The sequence below is a fragment of the Podarcis cretensis genome (genome assembly GCF_951804945.1).
Source record: "Podarcis cretensis genome assembly, chromosome: 15".
Lineage (NCBI taxonomy): Eukaryota > Metazoa > Chordata > Lepidosauria > Squamata > Lacertidae > Podarcis > Podarcis cretensis.
Window position 1 is genome coordinate 7,126,649 of NC_137185.1, and position 27,655 is coordinate 7,154,303.

General features: G+C 45.8%; 1 protein-coding gene across 6 annotated transcripts in view; it reads right to left on the reverse strand.

Moving 5' to 3' along the window:
- ACACA (acetyl-CoA carboxylase alpha) overlaps positions 1-27,655 on the reverse strand; it is a 207,022-nt gene that overhangs the window by 157,999 nt on the left and 21,368 nt on the right. For all 6 annotated transcript variants that reach the window (XM_079955359.1, XM_079955357.1, XM_079955358.1 and 3 more), the window contains 15 exons: positions 25,663-25,795; positions 23,258-23,396; positions 18,826-18,935; positions 17,150-17,231; positions 15,288-15,386; positions 14,342-14,448; positions 12,114-12,224; positions 10,887-11,096; positions 9,619-9,789; positions 5,004-5,165; positions 3,481-3,644; positions 2,716-2,866; positions 1,699-1,802; positions 1,246-1,327; positions 610-755 (listed from right to left, as the gene is read on the reverse strand). In XM_079955359.1, the coding sequence (XP_079811485.1) occupies positions 610-755; positions 1,246-1,327; positions 1,699-1,802; positions 2,716-2,866; positions 3,481-3,644; positions 5,004-5,165; positions 9,619-9,789; positions 10,887-11,096; positions 12,114-12,224; positions 14,342-14,448; positions 15,288-15,386; positions 17,150-17,231; positions 18,826-18,935; positions 23,258-23,396; positions 25,663-25,795 (1,971 nt within the window). The remainder of the gene's footprint in view (positions 1-609; positions 756-1,245; positions 1,328-1,698; positions 1,803-2,715; positions 2,867-3,480; positions 3,645-5,003; positions 5,166-9,618; positions 9,790-10,886; positions 11,097-12,113; positions 12,225-14,341; positions 14,449-15,287; positions 15,387-17,149; positions 17,232-18,825; positions 18,936-23,257; positions 23,397-25,662; positions 25,796-27,655) is intronic.

A 27,655-nucleotide genomic window follows, 5' to 3' on the forward strand; every position in this document is an offset into this window, starting at 1 on the left:
GCTTTCTACCAGCTCTATTTGGCACACCAGCTGAGACCCTACCTGCCTGCACCCTGTCTCACCTGAGTGGTACATGCCCTGGTTATCTCCCACTTGGACTTCAGCAATGTGCTCTACATGGGGCTACCCTTGAAGGTGACTCAAAAACGACAACTTGTCCAGAATGTGGCAGCTAGGCTGGTGACTGGGAGCAGCCACTGGGACTATAGAACACCAATCCTGAAAGACCTACATTGGCTCCTGGTACGTTTCCGAGCACAATTCTTTTTCCTTCTTCTTTTGCCAAGTATTAGTTTACCAAATTTTTAGCAAACCAATGCTAAATTACATCAGATTTCATACAGGTTTTTTTCCAGTAAGTTGACTTCCAGCTCTTTGTCCTAGATGCTTTCACCCATTGTGCTTGATATTACATATTTATTTCTAAACCAAGTGCAATTCAGAGTGCTGGTGCTGACCTTTAAAGCCCTAAAATTTGCTAAGCATGCATAATTTGTAAAGAATGCAGAATATTTGACAGAGGCTGTTGCTTTCAACACAGGAGTATACCCAGAGTTGATCATCAGTGACCATGAAAATATTCATGGGGGAGACGGGATGGGACGCTACCTGTCCACTTCCTCTTTCATGTAGGTGGTGTAGCTGCTGCCATCGTAGGACAAGAGCAGCCCTCCATCGCTCAGCCGGTGAACATCCACCTCCACGCAGGAGCCGTTCATGATGACGACATAGGAGTTTGGAGACTGTCTAGTCACCTGTAAGGGCAGGAGGAACAAGGAATGAAGATGGACTCCCAAAGCTCATGTGAAACCTTTGGTTTTGCGTTACCTGTTTTAGGCTTTTGGGGGTGGGGAGGGGAGGGACAGTGGGGTAGCATCCAGCTTAGTCCTACTCAGAGTAGACCCATTTAAATTAATAGACCTCGTTACTCTTGTCCATTCCCCCCCCCCACGCCATGGGTCTACACTGAACAGAATTATCAGTGGATACAGCCAGTGTTTCCTGTCCCTGTACAAATATTGTTCCCCCTCAATGGGATGTGCAATAAAATGTAGCAGCGTAAAGAGCTCTCGTTTCCCGTTTTAGGAAGAATTACCGTAAGCCACTCTCGAGTCCACGGGATGCAAATCACAAGAAACGAATGACCCCCTATTCCGCATTTACATGGAATTGTCACCAAAATATACCTTTTGCACTTGGCAGCCACAGGATCCCACTCTGAACAATCTCCTGGGAGGCACATACCTTCAGCACGTATTTCTTTCCTTCATAAATAAGTTCCACATCCACTGTGTTCAGCAGCGTATGAGCAGGTAAGACTTGGCCCCTGAAAGTGTATTGTGAGGGGAAGGAAATTAACGACTGTATAACTAACTCTCATCCCTGGGATACTTGGCAGCGGGGGAAGGGGGAACCACTGGAATTAGTTCGCTCTGACCATCACTGGCTCTGGCTCCACCTACTGATGGGGGTCCCTGCTTTGCACACACACACACACACACACCACCCGTCCAAATGGGAAACCCATGCTTAGGCATCACAGCAAAGTCCAGCATCCCGTTTTGCACAGCAACTAACCAGATGCCTCTCCTGGGAAGCCCACAAGCAGGTCACGAGCGCAACCCAGCATAACCCCCTGCTCCCCAGTGAACCGGAAGCTTGTTTCCTTTTCAAAGTTCCTAAAGGGCTTCGCCTCACCTCTCTAAGGAGTGCAGGAAATTGGAGACGCTGTTCCGAAAGCCCACGTCAGCCACATGCAGAGCCCCACACACGACTCCCAGCATGGTGTCTGGTCTCTCTGCCTAGAAAGAAAGGGAGGGGAAAAGAGGCGGGAATAAACGGAGACAGTTTGCCAGTCCAGATTTAACTGGCAGTATTCTATGAGAGCTTGATCAGGCCAAAGAGCGCCCATCCACTTCAGTACAGCGGTACCTCAGGTTAAGAACTTAATTTGTTCCGGAGGTCCGTTCTTAAGCTGAAACTGTTCTTAACCTGAGGTACCACTTTAGCTAATAGGGCCTCCCGCTGCCACTGCAATTTCTGTTCTCATCCTGAAGCAAAGTTCTTAACCTGAGGTACTATTTCTGGGTTAGCGGAGTCTGTAACCTGAAGCGTCTGTAACCCAAGGTACCACTGTATCCTTTTCTCACAGTGGACAACCAGAAGACCACAAGAGAAGCCCCCAAGAAGGACCTGACGGCAACAGCAGCTCTGCCCGCCTGCAATTCCAGGCAACTGGAATTCAACGGCGTACTACTTCTGACAGTGGAGGCAGAACATAGCTGTACCCTCCACAAATTTATCTAATCTTCTTCTAAAGCCATCAAAGTTGGCTTGTTATTTACACCCTTCTTCTTTTGGCTAACAAAATGCCTGGCAGCATTTGAAATCCATCTCAGATAACAATACACTGGGGGTATATTTTTTTAAAAAAGGGGGGAGGGACAGGGAGTCTCCCTACCAGTTGACATTTTATATATACGCTCCCCAGGCTGGTGAAGCGGAGTCCTATTACCTCTGGAGGGCCAAAGGTTTCTCAGGTCTGGTTTAGGGCTTTAGAGAGTTATCTCACGAAGCAAAGAAGGAAACGAAGGAGAGGGGGAAACTGATGATGAAAGCTACAGCATCTTGCATCTCGTTGTTAAGGACAGATGAATTTTTGAAACCAGAATTTTAGGGGCAGGGGAATCCAGGGGGAAATGAACCAAGCCACACCTGCACTTTCTCTGCAATCAGCCGGTCCAGCCAGCCAGTATCAATGCAGTTTTGCTGAAAGCTCTCCGTTTCCAGCAGCTTAATCAAGTACTCCACAGTGGTCCGGAAGTCCCCCCGGATGGAAAGTTCTTTCAGGGCCACGACCATGTTCCTGAAGGGGTGGAAAAAGGGGTGCAGTTGAAGGTAAACCACCATCTTGAATACTTGTTGTAGCAATTGTAACGTGCTGTGCTAGATGTTGCATGGTTTTAAAATAACATTTTTATTACTTATTTTATTTCTTCCCTTCCATTCCCTGTTTACAATTTGCATCCCATAGACATTACGAACTTAGGCCCATTCATTGCAGCGACTACTTATTCTGAGTAAGACTGAGCTGGCTACAATGCTATGTCATTTAAGAGCCCACAAAGCAGGTGTGGGGAACCTTGAGCCTTCCAGAGGCTGATGAACTACAACTTCCATCAGCCCCAGCAAACGTGGCCCCAGGGGTCAGAGAAGATGAGAATCACTGTTTGGCAACATCCGGAGGGCCAATTGTTCCCCACACTTGACTTAAAAGATGGGTTTGGGTTTATTTGCTGAAAAAATGTAACAGAATGCTCTGCAATCCATTGAGGGTTAGCATGGCCAATTCCATAGCAGTCAATCTTCTGGATTGCAGGGGATTCATATAGACATGGACCAACACCTGGCAGGGTACTTTCTGCCCTGGGGTGTTCCCCCAGCCCAGCCCATTAATGAGCTGCAGTCTTTCCTACTTACGAGATGGCTTCCTCGCGGTTTTCTCCCCAGGAGAAACAGTGACCAAACTGCGAGTCAGCAAACTCGTGAAGTCCTCCGGCAGCGGCAACACTGAAATAGCCCCAGACGTTCTTGTTGCTGCGGAAGTTCAGCTCCTGGACAGTTCCAGAACTGGGCTTGAACCCCTAGATTACAAGAGGGAGCATTCACATGAAAATAACCTGCGTGTACACTCTCCCGGGGGGGCGGGGGGCCCACAATTACAATCGCAGATCAATGAAACACAGAAATACAAGTTATTATCCTCCCTACGTTCTGGGAAGGACTGCATTCGGTTCTGGGACAGTGGTCACAAACTTTGGTTCTCCAGACTCAATCTGAGATGGCCCATTGGTCACAGAATCATACAATTGGAAGGGACCCTGAAGATCATCCAGTCCAATCCCCTGCAATGCAGGAATATGCAGCTGTCGCATACAGGGATCGAACCTGCAACCTTGGTGTTATCAACACCACACTTGGCTCAGTACTGACTACACTGACCCTTAGGCACCAGGAGAAAACATTTCTCTTCAACCTGGCCTTTGGCTGATTGACATCTGATGCCCTTTTAAATGTGTTGTGGGAGGCGAGGGTAAATGGTTTGCTTTTGTTTTTATTTTTATTATGTATTTTGTGTTTCTTATATTGTGATTTTATATTGTGAACTGCCGTACGGAGATCTATGGATGAAGGATGCTATAGAAATTTAATAAACAACAACAATAATAAAAGAAGTTTCTTGATGCTGAGAGCCTCATGCGCTTTTCATACTGTCTCTGAGGAAATAAGCGATACCAGAAATGTACTGTTGGCTCACCCCCCATCCTTACCACAGATCTGCATTGTTTTCTGAGCTAGAATATCCTTTTCTAAACAAGGTTAGTGAAGAGGTCAGGTTACCCTCTACAGTGGCAGAAACTTTAACTTGTCAGATGGTGCAAATCCTTACTCATCAATGTAGTTGGACATCCTTGGGCCAGAAATTGTCTCTTAAACTTAACTACCTCACAGGGTTGTTGTGAAGATAAACTGGGGTGGGGGGAGAAGGCAGCAGCGGGGAAGAAAAAGCAAAGCTTGCATATTTTGACACAATAGTAAAGGAAAGGAAAACATTGGAAGATGAACACGGGTGGAGGGAAGTTACAATGGTGAAATAAGGAAAATAAATATATACATTATATGTGTGTGTGTGTGTGTGATGTAAAGAATGATGAAAAGTGTAACTGAATGTAATATTGCAAAATAAAATGGGGGGGAATAAAATAAAAAATAAAAGCTTGCAAAACTGCCTTTTGCTCTTTCAAAGGAAAAGCAGACTAGAAGTGTCATTTATTAATACATATTTGTGGCTATCAGCTGGGGCCATCGTTATTTGCAGATCAAGATTAAAGCAATTTTCATGTGTCTTATAAATATACTCGTGGGGATTGTAGGACGCAGTATACCACTATCAACCGCAACTTGGAAAAGAAGAAAAGGAAGAAGAAATAACTTGCAGTCACCTCATCGGGATTTTCGCTCGTGATGCGGGCAGCAATCACATGACCCCGCGGACAAGGCACATGGGCAGAATTCTCAAAGTCAATAGGGCTGTCCCCCCAGGGAGACACGCCATACATGATTCGGATATCCTTGATCCTGTGGAGGGGAATTCCCATGGCAATCTAAAAAGAAGAGAAATAATAACTCTTTTCAAATTGAACTGTATGCCACTAAACAGATGAACGTAAGAAGTGATCCATCATTCAAATATAGGCAGCTTGCCGTATATACTTAGTCCATCTGTCTCACTATCGTCTTCCCTTCAACAGCCGCCTGTGGCTCAGTGGCAAAGCATCCGCTTTGCATGCAGAAGGTGCCAGGTTCAATCGCCAGCATCTCCAAGAAGGACGAGGGGGAAAGACTCCTGTCCCAAACCCCAAAGAATCTCTGCTGATCAGTGCGGAGCAGCCTTTGTAAACCTGATGCCCTCCAGATGTTTTGGACTGCAACTCCCCTCAGCCCCAAGCAGAAGAAAGCCAATAGTGTATCAATGCATGGAGTGATCCTGTACAGCGGGTGTGAGGAACCTTTGTCCCTTCGGATGCTGCTGAACTACAACTGCCATCAGGCCCAGCAAGCATGGCCAGCAGCCAGGGATGGTGGGAGTGGTAGTTCAGCAACATCTGGAGGGAGAGAGGCTCCCCACACCTGCTCTGCAGAAACAGCCCATTTGCGTTCGGCCCGTTGTTGACTGCTTTGATTGGCAATCACTCTCCAATGTCTTTGTCAAGGTGTTAACAAGATGAAAACTGTTAAGTTGTGGGTGAACATATCAGACGACACAGCGATTCTTCAAAACAGCCCTTGTTTATTCACAGGCCAGAACAGAACTGAACTGAAGGGTTCAGCCAGCCTGCTTATATAGAGCTCCACTACAACGCTACAGTAGCAACTTTCTGTAACTAGCCAATCACTGAACGTCACTTTCAATCCTCTATTTGCATATGCGGACCTGAGTGAAAACTGTCTACAGTATCCCCCTGCTGGCCCAGGGTGAGAACTTCAGTACATAACAAAAACCAAGAAACACGAACAGAGAAATGGCCTGCTTACTAACAACATCCAGACATAAAAACATAGGAAGCTGCCTTATACCGATTCAGACCACTGGTTCACCAAGCTCAGTATTGTCAACACAGACTGGCAGCAGCCCCCCAAGGCTTTCAGCAACAGACATTCCCGGCCTTACCTGGAGATGTCAGGGATTGAACCTGGGACATTCTGCATGCAAAGCAGACGCTCTGCCACTGAGCCACAGCCACAGGCTCTTCCCACCCCACAAATTCAGTATCTCTCCCCTTCCCCAAATTTTTAGCCTGGAGCTATGCCACCGGGTCAAACTGCCCCCAACTTCCAAATCTACACTAATCAGATGGAGCGACAAGAATAGGCCAAGGAAGCATGGGTTTGAGTCCTTGGCCAGCTGCGAAGCTCACAGGTGGTCTTGGGCCAAGTGTCATCTCTCAACCTAGCTCACCTTGCAGGGTTGTTGTTGGGGGCAAAATATAATAACATCCGAGACGAGGAACCTGGAGCGCCCTGGATGTAGTGGACTACACCTCCCATCAGGCCCAGCCAGCATGACTAAAAGATCAGGGATGATGGGAGTTGTAGTCCAACAGCATCTGGAGAGCTACATGTGTTTCCCACTCTTGGAAAATGTCTATCAGGCTAGGCTGCTTTGACACTGCATCCCCTCCAAAGGAAAACCCAACACAGGGTGACATAAGCCAGGCTCAGAGTGGACCCTGTGAAGTTAATAAGCATGGCTGGCTTAGTGCTGTTACTTTGAACGTGAGTGGAACTTAGCTGGATACAACCCACGCACTGGGAAACACACCCGAGGATTAGGGAGCAGCCCTTTTAGGACTCACTAGGTAACATTTTTGCAAAACCAAGTCTCTCCGCTATCAGCATTCCAATCTTGTCCCAGCTGTTGCAGCGATTACATGACTCGCTTCTTACGACACTGGGGGATGGAGACTCAGAAGACTTCTTCCCTACTTCCCCGCCTCCCCCCCCCCCAAAGTCAGCTCCAGTAGAACCGGTTCTTTCACGGAGCAGTTTTGTAAACGGGGCCCAGGCTTTGCTACCCATCGCATCCTTCCACAAGAGCAAAGTGGGGGGGGGGGGGGGAAGCATGCTGCATGTGCCAGGAGGCGGCTGTTTCTACCTGTCTTGCCCCACCCTTGAGCCCAGAGAGCCTTCCTGTATCAGGAAGCTTTTAACATATGATGTCTTATAACAGGTTTCCTCAAACTCGCCCCTCCAGATGTTTTGAGACTACAGTTCCCATCATCCCTGACCACTGGTCCTGCTAGCTAGGGATCATGGGAGTTGTAGGCCAAAAACATCTGGAGGGCCGAGTTTGAGGAAGCCTGTCTTATAATATTTTTTATATGTGTTGGTGGCTGCCCAGAGTGTCTGGGGCAACTCAGCCAGGTGGGCGGGGTACATTATTATAATATATATTATTATATCCAGATGGAACATATTATTATTATTATTATTATTATTATTATTATTATTATTATTACAGTGGTACCTCAGGTTACAAATGCTTTGGGTTACAAACACTTCGGGTTACAGACTCCACTAACCCGGAAGTAGTACCTTGGGTTAAGAACTTTACCTCATGATGAGAACAGAAATCGCGTGGCGGTGGTGCGGCGGCAGTGGGAGGCCCCATTAGCTAAAGTGGTACCTCAGGTTAAGAATGGTTTCAGGTTAAGAACGGACCTCCGGAATGAATTAAGTACGTAACCAGAGGTACCACTGTATTCCTAAAGAAGCTGCATCCAGGCAAACTTGGAAGAAGTATTTTTAGACTGAGGCTATTTGGTGGGGAGATACAGTGGCGCCTCGGCTGTTGAATGGAATCCGTTCCAGAAGACCGAAACGTTTGACAACTGAGGCTCATTGAGAAAATGGAGAAACACGCCTCAGAAGACGTTTGACTTCCAAGGCACTTTCGAAAACGGAAGCTATTACTTCTGGGTTTTTAGCGTTCAAAAACCGAAACGTTCGGCTTCCGAGACACTCAAAAACCAAGGTTCCACTGTATTTGATCACCAGTGTCATCAGCTTTGGGGCTGCTTTTGGACATGAAATTACTGGATATTTTTATGACCCATTGGTGAACTCTTGGGTTGATGAATTAAAAAATGCTGGAGGGTATGGAAAAAAAGGTATTTTTTGGTAATTTTTTGGAATAGCAAGTTCAATGATAATGTCCAACCTTGTGCTGCCTTTAACCTGCTATAAGAGTATTTCTTTAAGCTCCTTATATTTGGTTTATTAATAATTTTTAAAAAAGAAATGGCAGGGGAGGTTGCTAGGTACTAACATCATCAGCTCTGGGGGTACTTTTAGTTCTAAAGTTGTTTTAGGACCCACCCTGTTCTTTTGACTGTAAATGGCTTTAACTGATTTTAATACTTTATTTTTTTACACTGTAAGCCACCCTTGGACCTTGTGAAGAAGGGTGGATAAGCATCTTTTATTATCATCAACATCAATAATAATATTTTTTCCTAACATATCAGTGAGCTTTATATTCATTTCATTTTTGATGTGCAATAAATGAACTGTTAATTGTTGGTTTTTAGTGTGTTTTTAAAAATAATTTATTCCATTTAATTAATATAGTGTAAGTAAAGGTAAAGGGACCCCTGACCATTAGGTCCAGTCGTAACTGACTCTGGGGTTGCGGCGCTCATCTCGCTTTATGGCCGAGGGAGCCAGCGTACAGCTTCCGGGTCATGTGGCCAGCATGACTAAGCCGCTTCTGGTGAACCAGAGCAGCGCACGGAAACGCCGTTTACCTTCCCGCTGGAGCGGTACCTATTTATCTACTTGCACTTTGACGTGCTTTCGAACTGCTAGGTTGGCAGGAGCAGGGACCGAGGAACGGGAGCTTACCCCGTTGCGGGGATTCGAACCGCCGACCTTCTGATCGGCAAGTCCTAGGCTCTGTGGTTTAACCCACAGCACCACCCGAGTATCAAAATATCACATGTGAAAAATATGCCTCAAAATTTACAATAGAATTTGCCTTTAGGGGGGAAAAGCATATAAATTTATGTACCCTGAATACCTAGTAATAAAAAGAGTGGATAATGCGAATGGCGTCTGGCTCATTATTATTCTTCACTAAAACTTGCTCTCCCCAAGATGGGAAATATCATAAATACATGTGCCACGAAATTCCCAATTCTCACTTTTACAAAATATTCTGATGACTTTTCAAAATCTCTCTCTCCTTTAAACATGGCTGTTAACACTTAATTGCTCCTGTATCTTCTTAAAACATATCCATTTTCAGGGTTTCTGGTTATTTTTCCATGACTTTGCATCTACATTCTGGTCAATGTTGCAATACATAGCACTATGTCATTGCCGTCCCCACTGCCCTTAGTGTTATGCTGTCATGTCATTATGCTTTTGTATTCTATATCATTATTGCCTTTCGACAGCTCGTTTTTCCACGCAGACTGCTTTGAGCATTGATCTATTTGTGGGAAATGCAGCATACAAATGAATCGATGAGGCTTGTGGCAAGAGCTCCTGACTCACCTGTAGCTGAGCTGAAGGCAGGTTGACATCAGCCACCATCTCTGTGCAGGGATGTTCCACCTGGAGCCGGGGGTTCAGCTCCAAAAAGTAGAAGCTGCCATCTTGGCTGTAAAGGTATTCCACTGTGCCAGCACTCACATAACCCACCATCTTGGCAAGTTTCACCGCACACTTTAAAAAGGGAGAGAGAGAGAGGGAAATGATCAAATCGAAATGCCAAATCTCTGCATCTGTTTGTGGGGGTAGGCCAATACGAACCTGCTCAGCTGTCAAGATCACATACATAAGTCCTGTTCATCCGTGCAAACCATTTAAAAAATTATTTGCACAATTTGAGAGCCAGAGAGGAAATTTGTTTACTTCTAAGGGACACTGGCCTTTATGAATTATGAAACTGTAGAGTTGCAAGAGACCTTGGAGGAAACACAGAAAGCTCCAGAGAGCAGTTTCCTAACTGCTCAGCCGCAACAGCCACTGCCAATTTGATCACTAGTCAAGATAATGTAGAACATAGGAAACTGCCTTCTATGGAGTCAGACCTTTGGTCTATCTAGCTCAGTACTGTCAGCACTGACCGGCAGTGTCTGTCCAGGGTTTCAGACAGGGAAATTTCCCCGTCCCTATTTGGAGATGCTGGGATTGAACCTGGAACCTTCTGAATGCAAAGCTGCAGGCTCTCTTCCTATCTTCGTGTGTCTTATCCAGTCATAAAAATAACCAGCTGGCCCTATGACAAGCGATAGGGGACGCGAAAGAGGTGTGTAGAATTATGCATAGTTGGAGAAAGTGGCCTTTCCTGACCTGATTATACTAGAACTCAGGGGCAACTAATGAAGCTGAATGTTGGAAGATTAAAAACAGAGAAATGGAAAGACTTTGTTACACGTTGTATAGTTAAACTCTGGCATTCGCTCCCACAAGACGTGGTGGTGGCCACAAATTCGAACTGCTTTCAAGGGGGATTCGACAAATCCATGAAGGAGTTACAAGGAGGAGGCAGCAGTTACAAGTTATGATGCCACCTCCAGAGCCAGAGGCAGTCTACCTCAAAGTACTCAATGTTGGGGAATAGGAGTGGGGAGAGTGCTGTTGCTTGCAGGCTTCCCAGAAGCCCAACGTCAGTAGTAGGATGCTGGACCAAGTAGGGTCTTTGGTCTGACCCAGCAAGGCTCTCCTAAAATGTCCTTCTGCTTTTATGACAGCTGTTTTGCCATGGGACAAGTAGCTCTCTCGCCAGAAAAAGCCAGGCACCTCTGAAGCGTACTCACCTGTTCCATGTGTTCAAAGACGGCCAACGTGGCAATCGAAGCGGGAGCCTCCTCGATGATTTTCTGGTGTCGACGCTGGACTGAACAGTCACGGCCGAAAAGGGAGATGGCATTGCCGTACTGGTCTGCGAGGATCTGGACTTCCAGGTGGCGGGACTGTTTGGCAAGGCGCATCACAAAGATGGGGGATCCCGGCACCTCAGCTTGTACCTGACAATAAAAAGCACAGCACCAGGTGGAAATCAAAACACATCTCTCTTAGGATGGGCGGTCATGTTTATTCTCAGTACTGAAAGGGCAACTGAGATTTGGATTATTATTTTTTTGAAAGCATATTATTAGGATTAACCGTAAACCAATCATCTTGGTCCCTACAACCAGCAGGTGAGGCCTCGTTGGTGGTGCTTCCTTCCACTGGTGGCTGCCCAGTTGGCACTAAGCCATGGCAAGGTCTTTCCAGGTGTGGTTCTGCACTTGGCAAATGCCCTCCCTGGCGCACATGGCTCCATCATTTTTTGGAATTTGGAAACATTCTTCCTCACCCAGGTGCATTTGGTGGCTGGAGAATACTGTTCCTGGCAACCTCAAGATCACTGGATGGAAGCATTGTTTTTATTGTAATTGCTTTTTGTTTTTGTTTTTAATAGTAATTGTTTTTCCAGAAGGTTTTGATCCATTTTAGAATGGTTTTGCTTCTTTTTTGTTTTTAAAACATACAGCTGTCTGCTGTGCCCTGGGCTCTTTGGGGAAGAAGGGAAGGATATAAATTTACTAAAATAATATAAACAAATAAAGCAGCAGCATTTGGAACTCAAAATGCACATCTTTAAGCCGTTTTACCAACCTGGTGCACTCCCAATGTTTTGGTTCTCCCAGGCCCATCTAAGAACACCAGGGATTGAACCTGGCACCTTCGGCAAGCAAAGGAGATGCTCTACCCACTGGGCTTGTACCCCTTCCCCAAATAAAATCTTAAAACCCCGTATTGAGGAAGAAAACAGGGCCTTCAGCACCACGTGCAGCTCTCCCAGACCTGCCCACGATTCACACCGAACAGAAGGAAATTGTGCAAAAACAACGGGAAAACTGCAATGGTGGAACAAAAATATAAACTAAAACAGGCAAAGTATTTGTGCGAGGGCAGAGCAGCCAGATGTTTCCTCCGTGGAAGATATCAGCAACCACATCATCAGGGCACAGAGACAGAAGCGGCAAACAGAGCTGTACCTGTCTGAAGAGATTGGGAAAGTCGTCTGCATTGTTCACTTTCCGGATTCCTTTCCCTCCCCCTCCTTCAGAAGCTTTGATCATGACAGGATAGCCAACTTCTTCCGCTGCCTGAGTACAAGGAAAGAGAGAGAGAGAGAGAATTCAGAGACCTGAGCAAACTTGGCAGGTGACCTCCAGGCGTCAAAGCTTCATCCTTTAAACCAGGGGTTGGCAATACAGTGAGCTCTAAATGGTGTTGGACTCCAACTCCCATCAGCCCCAGCCAGCATGGCCAGCGGTCAGGGACAATGGGGGTTGCAGTCCAGGAACTTCTGGAGGGAAGCACAATGACTATTCCCGCTTTAGAAGGCAGGCATAAGGAGCAAGCCTTTTTTGAAAAGCAGATTTTCCAACAAGCAAATATTCCCCTTCAGACATCCCACACTAATTTTTAAGAAATGAAGCTGAATGAATACAAAGTGTGCTTTGCTCCTTGTCTCAGTCGTGGTTTCACCCCAAGAGCCAGTAACAACAATGAATTTATGAACATGCCTTTTTAAAAAGAGTGCTTTAAGGTTATATACAAGGCTGTGATGAAGCATTACTGCCCAAAGGTCTTTAATAGGGTGCAGGCAGTTTATTTTAAGTATGGATACTGAGTGTATTCTATCCTTATATAATTTGTGTGTATGCTTTTGCTGACACTGCCTGTCATTTAAGTGATATATGCCTGAAGTGCCTATATAATAATAATAATAATAATAATAATAATAATAATAATAATAATTTATTATTTATACCCCGCCCATCTGGCTAAGTTTCCACAGCCACTCTGGGCGGCTCCCAATCAAGTGTTAAAAACAATACAGCCTAATTGTCAGGGAAGAGTTAGAAGTTTTCAGTTTATCAGAGGGAGAAAGCATTCCCCAAGGGGGGGAGGAGAGCAGTGAATCTAATAGAAGGGAGCAAGAGGAACAACAGGGAGGGACCGGCTGTTCCCAGGAAAGGCCAGGGTTACGTTCTAGCTCAGATTCGGAGGAGGCGAGATACAGGCCAGCTCTAGCCAGGAGGTTAGAAAAAAGAGCGGGAAAACAAAGGCAACATTTTGAGAGTGGCTGGTCATGGAGAAGCAGAGCTCAGAAGGTATCTGAAAGAAGTGACTCTGAGGAATAATAGTTAAGAACTGTTTATAAGATTATTTTGTTAATACACAATAAAAAGTTATAAAAGAACAAGCAGCGTTTGTGTGGTGAGGACAACGACCAGTCCTGACACTAATTGTCCCTCATTTCTCAAAATTGGATTTTTTATTTTATTTATCATTTCTTTATTTATACTCCGCCTTTTATCCTAAGAGGAATCAAGGCAGCTTACAGACAAAAACAAGAAGCGTGAAGCCTAGAGAAAAAAATCACTGAAAAACAAAACAACTAAGCATTGATAGAATAAAAACTATATCCGTACTGTATATAAAATCTGTTTAAGACATACAGATAATTACAATGAAACCAGCAGAGCACCAGACCTTTCATTAAAAGCAGTCGGTTCCCAAAAGCCTGTTCAAACAAGAAGGTGCCAAACTGCCAGAGGAAGGACAAGGAGGGAGCAAAGCTAGCTTTCTCCAGGGAGGGAGTTCCAAAGTCTGGGAGCAGCCACCAAGAAGGGACTCTCACATGACCCCACCATGCCTCTTGCCCCATCTCAAAACCCAGGCAGGTTTATTCGAAGGAATACAGTCTTTCAGATAGCTTGGACCTAAGCCATCTTATCAGCTTTCCATCTGCACAGAAAAAACCTGACATCTGTGTACGAGATTGCACACTAACCATTTTTTAAGGAGAGTTCATCACCCCCACCTTCTTTCAGATCAGTGTTGTTGAAACATTTTTAGAAAACCTCTCTTAGAACATAAGAGCCCTGCTAAATTAGAGGCAAAAGTGGGCAGAGGAATGAAGGTAAATTATTTACCTTTGTACAGTAGGCTAGTTTCTACACTCACACACCCTTCTCTATACTCCCATCCAGGCAAGTGGGAGACGTCATCAGATTTCAAGGACACATTCCAGCTGGGCAAAAGCACTTGTGGCCTGGAGCAGGGCCGGTGAGGGTTCTGAGAGCCAGATAGCAAGGCTTGGGGGGCCACATCCGGCCCTTGGGTCTGAGGTTCCCCTCCAGGCATATGCATAAAAATCAACAGGCTGTAGAGCCACTGGCTCAAGGTCTATTGAGTGGGCATCCCAACCTACCCGCAGCCCATCATCCACATCTGTCACGCAGCCCTTTTCATACAGCTCCTGGGGAACGTTCAAGATGCGCTTCTGAGAATCCGACTCTTGCCAGTCCACCTTGAGGCCTGAAAGGCAAAGCAATGTTTGAATGGCCTCAAAGAAATTCAGGCCCATCTAGAAAGCTTCCTTCCCAAACAGCTTCCTACACTCCAGCTGAGCTTTATTTTACAAAAGAACATTAGAGGAATTAAAATTTAGAAGTGGGGATGCTCCTTCCTCAGGCTATTCCAGCCAATCCCAGTTCATTTAGGCATGGCGATGTCACATCAGCACACAGCCAATCAGATCCGGCTAAGTGATCACATGACAAAGCCAAACCCGAGTGAGGGTGATGGTTCTTTCCTCCGCATAAAATGCCCATTTGGGGGTCACCAAACCATTATATTCGCTTTTCTTATGAAATCTGGTTATGAATCACACCAAGCAGAGCCCTGAAAAGCAGATAGAGCTAAATGAGGAAGCGGGAAAGTGTGTCATTCTTCCAATTTCCTCTTTCGGATCTATGTACTTTTCAATGGAGCGAAAGTTAACCACTCTTACTCCCCGCATGGATAAGGGGGTAGCGGGGAGGAGGGGTCAGAGGCTTCATGAGCACCTGGGGAAGACCTCAATCATGCCACTGCTCCCATGAGCACATCGTTGGCAACCCCTAGCATATATTATCACAATAATGCTTCCTAATTACCCTGTAAGGTAGATCAGTATTATTAAACCCATACTGTAGACAGGACAGCTGAGGCAAAGAGATGGTATGAATTTGTGACTAAAGCTAGATTTGAACTGATCACTACTTGATTCACAGCTCTTTCTCCTATCCATTGTTTCACACTATCTCTCAGGATCATTGTTGTTGTTGTTTCAACTTATAGACAGCTGCGAACAAGGGGCCTCACACACTTCTTACCACAGCCGCTCCAAGGAAGGGTAGGGATGCCAGCAGTCTGAGCCACTATTGAGGAGGCGATTTTATCTCCTAGTGCCCACATAGCTTGGCTTGGGGGTCCTGCAAAAGAAATATGGGGGGGGGGGGGGAGTCCACAAGGAAGATCAAATGAAAAGCAAGTGAAAGAGATTCAGCAAGAAAACGGCAAAACGTTGAAAGCTGACTTTCTGCCATCAAAAAAAGAACCTTGGCAGCAGCCGGATTTCACCAGACAGGAGCACATATGTAAGAGCAACCAGCAAAGTAACTATGGGCAGTTGTTTTGCACATCATGCTAAGCCAAACCATAGCTTAGCACGAGCATGGTGGTTCCTGGATTGGGTCCCCTGCTCCTCCTGATACTGCACTGCCAGGGAACCTGTTTTCAGCCCAAGGGCCAAATTCCCAACCTGACAACCTTCCTGGATTGGGTCCCCTGCTCCTCCTGATACTGCATTGCCAGGGAACCTGTTTTCAGCCCAAGGGCCAAATTCCCAACCTGACAACCTTCTGGGGGCCACATGCCACTGGTAAGTGGGTCCAGAGGCAAAAGCAGGAGAAGCAACAAATGTGGATTTTACCATCCTACAATAAGCAACATATTTCTCATGACAAAATAAAAAAATTCCTTCCAGTAGCACCTTAAAGACCAACTAAGTTAGTTCTTGGTATGAGCTTTCGTGTGCATGCACACTTCTTCAGATACACTGAAACAGAAGTCACCAGACCCTTCTATATAGTGAGAAGGTGGGGAGGGGTATTACTCAGAAGGCTGGTGGGATTGGGTGATTGGCAGATAGCTGTGATGAGCCTGTTGACGACTCTTAACGACTGCAATAGGCCTTACAGGAAAAAGCAAGGGGTGAGAAGGTGAAAAATGGCTTTGTCATGTATAATGAGATAAGAATCCAATGTCTTTGTTCAGACCAGGTCTCTCCATGGTTTTAAGTTTGGTGATAAGTTGCAATTCAGCAGCTTCTCTTTCCAGTCTATTTCTGAAATTCCTTTGTAATAGAACAGCTACTTTGAGATCTTGTATAGAATGTCCTGGGAGATTGAAGTGTTCTCCTACTGGTTTCTCTGTCTTGTGGTTCCTGATGTCGGATTTATGTCCGTTTATTCTTTGGCGTAAGGTTTGGCCTGTTTGTCCAATATAGAGAGCTGAAGGACACTGTTGGCATTTGATGGCATACACAATGTTAGACGATGAGCAATTAAATAGTCCCGAGATGGTATGTGTGATGTTGTTGGGGCCAGTAATGGTGTTGTCCGGGTGTATGTGGCAGCAAAGTTGGCATCTGGGTTTATTGCAGGCTCTGGTGCCAGTGTCCGTGTTAAGTCTGGTTGTAGTATTATTGTGGGTTAGGAGTTGTTTAAGATTGGGTGGCTGTCTGTAGGCAATGAAAGGTCTTCCTCCCAGAGTACATGCACATGTGGCTGTCTGTATGCAAAGAAAGGTCTTCCTCCCAGAGTGCATGCACACGAAAGCTCATACCAAGAACTAACTTAGTTGGTCTTTAAGGTGCTACTGGAAGGAATTTTTTTATTTTGTTTTGACAATGGCAGACCAACACGGCTACCTATCTGTAACATATTTCTCATGTTATGACATTTTAGAGCTTATGGGGGATTTTAGGATCATGGTGGTAGCAGGCAACTGTGGGAGAGGTATGTTTTTGTTCTGGGTTTGTTTGTTTTTTACTGTGCTTCTCTGCTAATTGAAAATAAAAATATTAAACTAAAAAAAACACCACTGACTGATGGTGCTGGAGGCCCAGTATAGACATGGAACTCCTGTAGAGGCTTTGACTCTCCTGCCCCTCAACACTGTAAGGCTCTCTTACCCATGAAGGCAATTCCATTTTTGTGGAGCAGCTCTGGTAGCTTGGGGTTCTCTGAGGCGTGGCCCCAACCAGCCCAGACTGCCTACAGAGGAAATAAAAAGCAGGTTAAGGTTTGTTCACATCAGTGTGGCTAACCTCTTTTGGAGCAGAGGGCCACATGGAGCCACAATCAATATTTTGGGGGCCACATGTCAAAATGAAGTGTGATCCATATTTAAATAAGGCCCATGAGGAGAACTGCAGTTCTCAAGGCTGCGTTTCAAACAGTTTTCCAATCAGGTCTTCTATGGTATTTCCAACCTTTTAGAAAAATAATTCATTATTAAATTCACTTTTTAAAAAAAAGAACAATTTTTGAAAAGGATTTTGGGGTCGAAAATCCTTTGCGCATCACAGAATCATGGCAGAAAGAAATTTTAAAAGAACAAGAAGAGTTTGGATTTGATATCCCGCTTTATCACTACCCGAAGGAGTCTCAAAGTGGCTAACATTCTCCTTTCCCTTCCTCCCCCACAACAAACACTCTGTGAGGTGAATGGGGCTGAGAGACTTCAGAGAAGTGTGACTAGCCCAAGGTCACCCAGCAGCTGCATGTGGAGGAGCAGGGAAGCGAACCCGGTTCACCAGATTACGAGTCTACTGCTCTTAACCACTACACCACACTGGCTAAAGACATGGCAGTTTTGCAGACTGCATGGTGACAAACACATCTTTTCCACTCCATGTACACACCACAGGGATTCCTGGGGGACATGCACCTGTCTAGCACACGTGCAAGAGGAGCTCATGCACAAATGGGTACAAATGTACATGTAACACACTGCGCATGCATGTATTAAAGTGCAACAGGTAGGACCTGCAACAAGATGCTGCAGGTGTGGAAAACTTCTGCTCAGGGCCCAAACCAACCAGACAGACAACCATGCCCCCGTCTAGTCGATCATCACCCCAGGTTGTATTTCCACCCCTCCAGTGGCGAGTCAACATTCTACAACCACTGAGCATGCTCCGTTCTCACTGGGCCACACAGGGATATTCTTCCTAAATACCGTATATTTTGCTATATAAGACTCACTTTTTCCCTCCTAAAAAGTAAGGGGAAATGTGTGTGCGTCTTATGGAGCGAATGCAGGCTGCGCAGCTATCCCAGAAGCCAGAACAGCAAGAGGGATTGCGCAGCAATCCCTCTTGCTGTTCTGGCTTCTGAGATTCAGAATGTTTTTTTTCTTGTTTTCCTCCTCCAAAAACTAGGTGCGTCTTGTGGTCTGGTGCGTATTATAGAGTGAAAAATACGGTATTTTTGGCACTTCTGCTGCTGTGATCCCCAATCCTGCCCTTAAGTGTTTCTCCCGGCCCTGTCAGACTTTAGGACCTGAGCAGCCCAGCCAATGGCAGCCCAAGACCCGGGGCCTCCCAAACTTCTCTGTGAGATCAGGGAAACCAAGCCAATCACTGCCACAGACTTCACACAGACACATCTCTCATAGCACATCATCATATAGATCAGGGGTAGCCAACATGGTGCCCTTGATTTGTTGTTGGACTCCAACGCCCATCATCCCCTAGGCAGCATGGTCAAGGGTGATCAGAGCTGTACCCAGCAATTTCTGGAAGGCACTACCTTGGTGTCCCCATATCCTTTCCCCCCCTAAATTCCCAGTTTCCATCTCTCTCACCTGCACAGGAATCCGCTTTGCAATATCCAAAATCAGTTCCACATTTGCATAGTTGTTGTTGTTTGGGCCTCCGGGCACTGGGACATAGTGATCAGCCATCTTAATGTACTCTGTCAAAATAAAAGAACAAAATATTTAAATTGCATGTCCAACTACCAGGTGTTAACATATTCAAACACAGCTTTTAAAAAAACCACAAAAAAACCCTCAGCAAACAAGACTTAATAGCATAAAATCCTTAGGTTTCAGAACAGATCGAGAACTGCTCCAGAAAATTTGGGGCACAACCATGATGTATCAGAAAGGGAAACATCTATGTTTTAGGTGACTCTTGTAAAAACTGGAACCCTTTCATTACTGAAAGACCTACGCAGGCAAAGGAAGTTTACTCAACAATGGGATGTCAGGTGATTGTCAGGGGGGCGACCACACCCAACCATCAAATCTGGTCTGCAAACAATGGGGAGGACAATGATCTGGTCCTCTGGAGATATTCACTTCCCTACCTCTGGTTTACTCAGTAGGCAGGTCCAAAGTTTTATTCCCTCAGACACAGAAACACTCAACACACAGCACATGAGTCATGATTCCTGGCTCCTATCTACATTTCTCAGGTAGTCGTAGATACTACGTTATCTCCAGGTCGTGTGGTCATGGACTGACTGGATGCAGAGGAATGGTGGGAGACATCGGCTGGGGAACCCCCAAGGGAAGAAGGCACAGAGCCAGGGGATTGGTGGTGGGACGATGGTGAGTGGTCAGAGGGAGAAGAGGGAGCAGACTGGGAGGAGGAGGTTTGGAAGCTGAGGAGGTAACAGGGTTTACTGAGCAGAAAGAGGCAGTGGTAGAGAGCAGTCCAGAATCAGAGGCAGAAGCAGAGGCTGGAGAGGAGGGGAGCCAAGAGGCAGACCACTGAAGAAGCCAGGGGGTCTCCCCCTCCTGTTGTGACCAGTTCTCCTCCTCTTTGGTCTCCCAGAACCCAAAGAGATATGAAGATAAGCAAGATGAAGGAGCGTCAGATTGCTTGGGAAGGAAGGAGACTTAGAGAGCTGTGGGAAGGCCCTTCAGTCTTCGCAACTGACTCACTGAGGAAAGAGCTACCAGGAAGAGTTGTTGTGCTCACTAGGCCCGAGCTGTTTCATGTCTTTGAATAAAGCATTAACTTCACGGGCACCTTGTGAGTAATTGCTGGCCTGCTCCTGACACCTGCCCTATCATTAGACTGAATAAGGTGGCCACCTCAGGCAGCAGATTCTGGGTGGCATAAAAGGGTGGCAAGTGGTTAATCATTTTGTTCATTACTCCTGTGGATAATTACAACTGAATTAGCTCCCAATTAGTTTCCAGGCACAATTCAAACCCTGCAGTCACCATCTGAGACCTTTCTCTATGTGCCCCCACTAGGAGGATGCAGAGGGTGGTGATAGGCCTTCTCAGCGGTGGCTTCTGATTTGTAGAATGCACTCCCCAGGGAGGCACTCCGGCCTCCATCACTGTCTGTTTCAAGGGGCCAGACAAAAAAGTTTTATTCACATGAGCCTATTTTTCAGTGAGGTGGGGTTGAGCTGGATCGGTTTTCACCGTTTATTTTTAAACTTCTACATGTTTGTTTTTCTTTTAAGTTGGGCTGAGTTCACCATTTTGGAAAGAAATGACTGATACATATAATATTAATAAATTGCTTAATTTGTTGTTGTTGTTAATTATTTGCTGCCGGTTGGATTTGAGAAGGGAGGCTGCTCCCCACAACCGCCCATCCCCACTGCCAATAATATGGGATTGACCTTTTTTCTCTATTCTAAACTCTGCTGTCACCATTCCACTTGGCACTGAAGTCAAGCTCCTCTCAAGAGCTCAAGTACTTCCCCAAAGCATACGGAAAGGCCTAAAAACTTCAAAGTGCACAGAATTCAGACTGGAGATGGAAATGCAAACAGAAACCAAGGCTTGAAGTGGGAAAGCTGAGCTTCCCGAAGAGCTGAAATGACTTTTCACAGGCCAAGAGAAAGAGCCAGGCCAAGAGATGGCCTGAAAAATGGGTTTGCCTTCAAAGACATAAAAGTGTGCGTTTCTTTCTTCTTAAAAATATATATGCTTTCTTAAATTTTTGAATATACAGCTGTAAAAAGCCAAAAGGCTGTACAAATAAAGGGGGGGGGGGACAACAACTCAGAACTGTAACCATGACTGAGTGAAGTATAGAGAATGTTTTCATCATCATCTTCAGCATTAATAAATAAATATGGAGTGACAGGTCAGAATTTACATCATAATGAAATCAGATCAAAAGTGATGAAAAAGACTCAATTGGTTGGAGAAGGGGACAGTCTGAAACATGTCTAAGGCGGGCAAAAGGAGAATCTGTCATGGGGAGGCAAGTGCCCCCTCCATAGTGATGCGTGAGTCAATGGAGGTTTGTACAATACACTATTGTTGGTTATAAATGTCACAAATGGAAACCACCATATGTCAAAATGATCTCGTTTACCAAACCTCGGACAACTCTGCAGTGGTGAGTCAGATGTGCCTTTCTTAAAATCATTCAGCCACACACAACTTGGAGCAGCAAAAGTCACTAGAGCCATTAAAACAATTGGATCAAGAAGTTCAAGGAAATGCTTGTATAAACAGGTGCGTTTTCAAGAGCCAGCAGAGCGCCAAGTCCAACAAGGCCTCTCGCATTTCAGCAGACACCTTTAGCATGCTAGCAACCTGTGTGCCCAAGAGACTTCTCCTAGCTTTCTCCCTGTGGTGCTAGATTTCAGCTGGCTGGGAGACTGAATATTCCTCTATGTTAAAAGCAGACAACTGAAAATAGAAATGCACTCCTATATTCAGCTTATAAGCCCACACACTAGTTAAAAACAAGTGCTCCTTGCTCCTTAGATGAATCGGCCAGATGGTTTGACCCCAAACTTTTGTAATTCATAGGTTTCAGTATAAAACATCATCACTGGAGAACATATCAAACTAACAAACATGCAAGATATCCCAATCTGGTTCCAGTACAAGCATCTGAATAAGCATATCTGCAGAAATCATAGAATCATAGAATCATAAAATCATAGAATCATTAAGAAGCCATAGGGTAGCATAACTGCATGTGCCTATTCCTGACCTCCACCATGTGAGGTAGCGGGAATCTACTATTTGAAAGTTGACAGCCAAATTCAGTGTTGCTGTCACCTTCACTAACAGTGAGATTAAGCAAATGAGCAGAAGCAACAGGCTGCGTTTCTCAAACTGTAGTCCAGGGACCACTAGCACTCTAATAGTTCCATTCAGGTGATGCACAGAAAGGTCACAGAACAGTCAGGAATATCTGAACCTGCCCCCAAGCTTGGTTTTTCTTATCCCCAACAATGGGAATCCAAGCTCTTTTGACCACAGCCAGATTATCAAGCAGATTTGCAAGGCTCTGGTTTAGGGCCCGCAATTTTCATAACCTAGCACAGGTACACTTTGCCAACTTTTCCTTAAAAAATTACCTGTTCAGGGTACTGTTGCTTAACTTGATCTGAACCTAATGTCAACAAGCCTCATGCCTGACATGAAATGCTCACATAAAAAGGCACATTTTAGAAATACAAGACAATGCGAGTGTTGTATGCACTTTGATCTGTAGAACAAAAAATGCCCTTCAGATGGTCTGCAGACGTCCCAAACAATTTAAGGGCTCCTCAGGAAAATAAAAACAACCGAGGACCACTATCCTTCATAATACATAGACCACAAGCAATTACCACAAGGCTCCTCGGTTGTCCAAATCTGGACATTGTGTAAATTGGCAAGAAACCCCATACCAGCCTCCAGAGGCTGGCAGGTCTCCCCAACCTCACACAAAGTCAGAGCACCTGGAAGCTAGCTTTAAAAAGGAAGAAGCCCTCATGCCCAGCTTGGGAAGAACATGGTGGTTCTTTTCCTCCAATCACACTCAGCCTCAAAGGTGGTCCACGTGTTTTCGCACCTCAGAATCCCCTTCCCTTCCATCCCAAGACAGACAGAGCCTTTGTTAAGCACAGACTTGGGCTACCAACCAAGGCCAACCAAAATCTGGCCCAGTTCTCTTCTCCCCGCAACGTCATACAAGAACAGCACCCTACTTCAAAGGATTGTCTCCAACTAAGTTTTAGTCAAGAACAGATCCACTGCAATTAATGGACCCAAGTAAGTCATGTCCATTATTTTCAACGGGTATACTCTGAGTAGGACAAGATTTGGGATACAACCCACTCTCAATAAAAGCGAAATGCCACTTTGGAGCAACACAAGTCCTAGGGTTGAAAGCCTCCCCTGGTAGTAATCACTCAACAGAAAGCACTTTAAAAATTGTTACAGGGTTAGGGTTAACTTTCTATAGTTGCAACAAGCGTAAGAGGGAAATGGGGGGTGAGGGTGGGGAGAGGGGTGAAAATAGGCTTCCAAGGTTCACCTGCGTTGGCTTTCAAGTCTTCAGGTGTCACCATGACAACAAACCGGATGGCTCGCTCGTTCCGAAACATCTCGTAGGACCAGCGCCTGATGGACCGCATACATTTCACCGCCGCAATTCCGTTGTTGGCAATAAGGACCTAGACAAAACAGAATGGAAGCCTTTCAAAACAGTCATTCTTAAACTTGTTGAACTCCTCCTCCCCCCTCCTAAAAATAAGAAAACGAAAAACATCCCCTTACTTCACCTCTGATCACCACCCTATTCAGCTGCCAAACAGGTTCTTCAGAGGAAGTGGGCCAGAGAGGACATTTTGAGGCTTCCAGGCTGGGAAAAAACATCTGTGACAGCAGAAATTTCCACACACCTCCTGCGTCTCTGGTTAGCTCAGCAGATTTCGGATAGCCCTGACTCTCTGCAGCCGGGATATCCCATCCTGCCCTGGACCTTCGAAACATAGGCAGCTCCCTTATTACAGGCTGGCCAATGGGTACATCAATCCTAGAGTGCTCTATCTAACAGAGGCTTTCCAATGTCCATTGCCCAGCCTCAAGAGAACACAGGCAAACAAGGTCTTGAGACTTTCCCTGCTCAACCCAGGGAGGTTCAGGGACCGAGTGGGCAGGACTTTGCATGTGGGACTTGTGGTGTGCCCCTGTTCATACACGATTTGAGCCCTCCAGTTTCCACGGTCTCACCCACTTAGCTTATCAGGTCCCCACTCAGCTTTATCAGGGCCCCAGAGAAATTCATACATGGTTTGGGCACTTGCATAAGAACATAAGAAGAGCCCTGCTGCATCAGGCCCAACACCCATCAAGTCCAGCATCTCACAGTGGCCAAACAGAAACCTACAGGAAGCAGGTCCCAGGAAAATTCCATCAATGAAAGAATGGCAAATTAAATTTTGTGAATATATAAATCTGGCAAGGCTGACAGCATTCATAAGGGGACAATCGGACCAGAAATTATTAAAAGAATGGGGATGTGCTAAAGAGTATATAAAAAACATTGTTCTGGAGTAAGCATATCAGTATGTAATGAATGATGCTTTACAGGGTTAAAGAAAAAGAAAAATGGTGTAAAAAAGCACAAAGATGGAAGTACCGTATTTTTCGCCCTATAGGACGCACTTTTTCCCCTCCAAAAATGAAGGGGAAATCTGGGTGCGTCCTATGGGGCGAATGCAGGCTTTCGCTGAAGCTTGGAGAGCGAGAGGGGTCGATGCGCACCGACCCCTCTTGCTCTCCAGGCTTCAGGAAGACATCCGCAGCCTAGGCAGCCCTGCGGGAGTTCCCACAGGGCTGCCTAGGCTGCGGATAGTAGCCTGCTTCCCGGAACGCCGGGCGCGCTGAAAGCAGAGCACCCGGTGCTTCGGGAACACATCCGCAGCCTAGGCAGCCCTGCAGGAGGTCCCACAGGGATGTCTAGGCTGCAGATAGTAGCCTGCTTCCCGGAACGCCGGGCGCGCTGAAAGCAGAGCGCCCGGCGCTTCGGGAACACATCCGCAGCCTAGGCAGCCCTGTGGGAGTTCTCTGCAGGGCTTCCCATGCTGCGGATAGCAGCCTGCCGCCAGGCAGGCGGGGCACCCTGAAGCAGAGCGCCCCGTGCGCTGGGCAGACATCCGCAGCGTGGGGAGCCCTGCAGGAGTTCCCCGCAGGGCTCCCCACGCTGCGGATAGCAGCCTGCCGCCTGAGGCAGACATCGGACAGCCCCACAAGCTCGGGGACAGCAGGGAGGCGCAGCGCCGTTCCTCGACCTGGTTTGGTTTCCCCGACCTGCTTTTGGGGGGGAAATAAAGGAAAAAAAAATTTCCTTTATTTCCCCCCCAAAAAAACTAGGTGCGTCCTATGGGACGGAGCGTCCTATGGGACGAAAAATATGGTAATCTACATTAGACACAACAATACAGTAAGAGTAAAAATTTTGAGGTCTTAGAACAAAGGAAGGAAGTCAATATGTGTATAAGTGTGTAATGACTAGATTAGAATGATATGGGTTTTTTGTAGATGTATGCTTTTTTGTCTTGTTTTTTGTTTTGTTTTCCTTTTTTGTATGTTCTGTTTTTCTTTCTTGTTTGTATAACATTATTTTGAATTCAATGTTTGTAATTTTTGTTATGATTTTGCATTAAAAAAAAATATATTTATTTATTTTTTAAAAAAGAAAGCAGGTCCCAAGTGCCAGAGCACCTCTTCCCATCCACAATTCCCAGGAAATGGCATTCAGAACCACACTGCCTCCAGCCATGGAAAGAAAGTATAGCCACTGGAAGCCTTATCCTCCAAGAACCTGCCTAAACCTCCAGCAAACACCCGAACACATTGGGTTGCATGCCTCTGAATTCCTAGTTTCTGAGAAGTAAACTTTTCTTATTTTTCGAGAGAGAGAAAACTGCAACTCACCTTCTCAATGACTTTGTTCCCCCCAAAGCGAGTGACGAACTCTGCGGGTGACGCAACAGTGAAATCCCTCTGCACGTCCACCTTCTTTCTATCCCGGCCTTGCTTCATGAGGTGGAGACCAGACATACTTGGCCTGAGAGGAAGAGAGGAAGAGAGTGGTGTAAGAGCTGCTAGACTTAACTTCCAATGGAGGCTCGTCCAGCAGCGCACATGGGGAACTGCCCCACCAACCCCCAGTTTGCTACTGTTGGCCTCCCTGCCTGTCGCCCTACCAGTCCCAAAGGGCACCACCGCTTGCTTGCTGTGATTCTACAAGGAACCAGAAAGCTCAAGCGGTCCTCAGCATTTCGGCAAGGAGAAGAAGACAAGTGAGATTTGCACCTTATATGAGGAAGATGGCCGGGAATGGTGGGAGTTGTAGTCTGGCAATACCTGGAGAGCACCAGGTTCCCTACCCTTGTTTTTACAGTATTTATTTTCTGTCCTTCAAAAAGAAAGAAAAAGCTTGCCAAGATGGGTGGCTTGATAAACAGACCAAAACAATAAAAATAAAAGTAGTAGTATTAGATGTGTACGTGTGTGTGTGTGGCTTAAAATATCTGAGGAGATTAAAAAAGAAGGTCTACCCACAGCATATGGAAGTGAGAGCTGGACCATAAAGAAGGCTGATCACCGAATAATTGATGCTTTTGAATTATGGTGCTGGAGGAGACTCTTGAGAGTCCCATGGACTGCAAGAAGATCAAACCCCTCCATTCTTAAGGAAATCAGCCCTGAGTGCTCACTGGAAGGACAGATCCTGAAGCTGAGGCTCCAATACTTTGGTCACCTCATGAGAAGAGAAGACTCCCTGTAAAAGACCCTGATGTTGGGAAAGATGGAGGGCACAAGAAGAAGGGGACGAAAGAGGACGAGATGGTTGGACAGTGTTCTCAAAGCTACAAACATGAGTCTGACCAAACTACGGGAGGCAGTGGAAGACAGGAGTGGCTGGCGTGCTCTGGTCCATGGGGTCACGAAGAGTCGGACATGATTAATTAAGAAACAACAACAACCCACAGCATTGAAATGACTCCATGATGGGCAACATAGTACTACCATCCAAAGAGGTCTTCCCCAGTTGCTGGAGGCACCCAGAAGAGGGTCTCCAAAGATCAGCTGTACTAGTATGTCCCAAACATACTGATATTTAGGACACAGTTTCTTTTGGATTAAAACTGGAGGCATTTCTCTCTTACACATGAAAATACGCGTTTTCTCAGTCTGTTCCTAAAGGCCTGGGCAGCGCTCAGCTTGCTTGCAAACAGTAAGTTGCCTTAAGTAGTGTTGACACATGTCCGGATTTTGCCGGACGTATCCTGAATACTGCAGTCGGCAGCAGTGCCCAGGCGGAAATCAGGAGAAGTGTCCGGAAAAATCCAGATGTATGGCAGCCTATGTCGGCAGTGCTGTTTTTGCCGTTTCCCCATAAAAGTAGCACAAAAATGGCATTTTTGTGATTTTGCCCCAAAACAACTTCACTCCCCCACCAAAAAACCTCAACAACTGTTCTGTCCGGATTTTCACTGTCTGAAATATGGCTACTCTACCTTAAGCCAAGTTAGATCATTGGTCCATATAGTTCAATGCAGTCCACACCAGTGTTCTTCTATCTATCTATCTATTTATTTAATTTGTCTGAAGATCATAGGGCAGTTTATAGAATAAAAATACAAAATGAGAACACAAAATACGTAACCAAAAAAAGAGCCAACTCACCTCCCCAACACATTTAAAAGGCCACAGATTGTTCAATCAGATTATAGAGGTACATATTTGCCTGGTGCCTAAAGACGCCTAAAGTGTCAGGTGAACCTCCCTGGGGAAAGTATTCCATATAAGGGGAACCACTGCAGAAAAGGCGACCCTCTGGGCTTCTTGTGGAGAAAACACACAAAGAAGGCCTCAGATGATGATAACAGGGTCAGGGCTGGTTCATATGGGGACAGGTGGT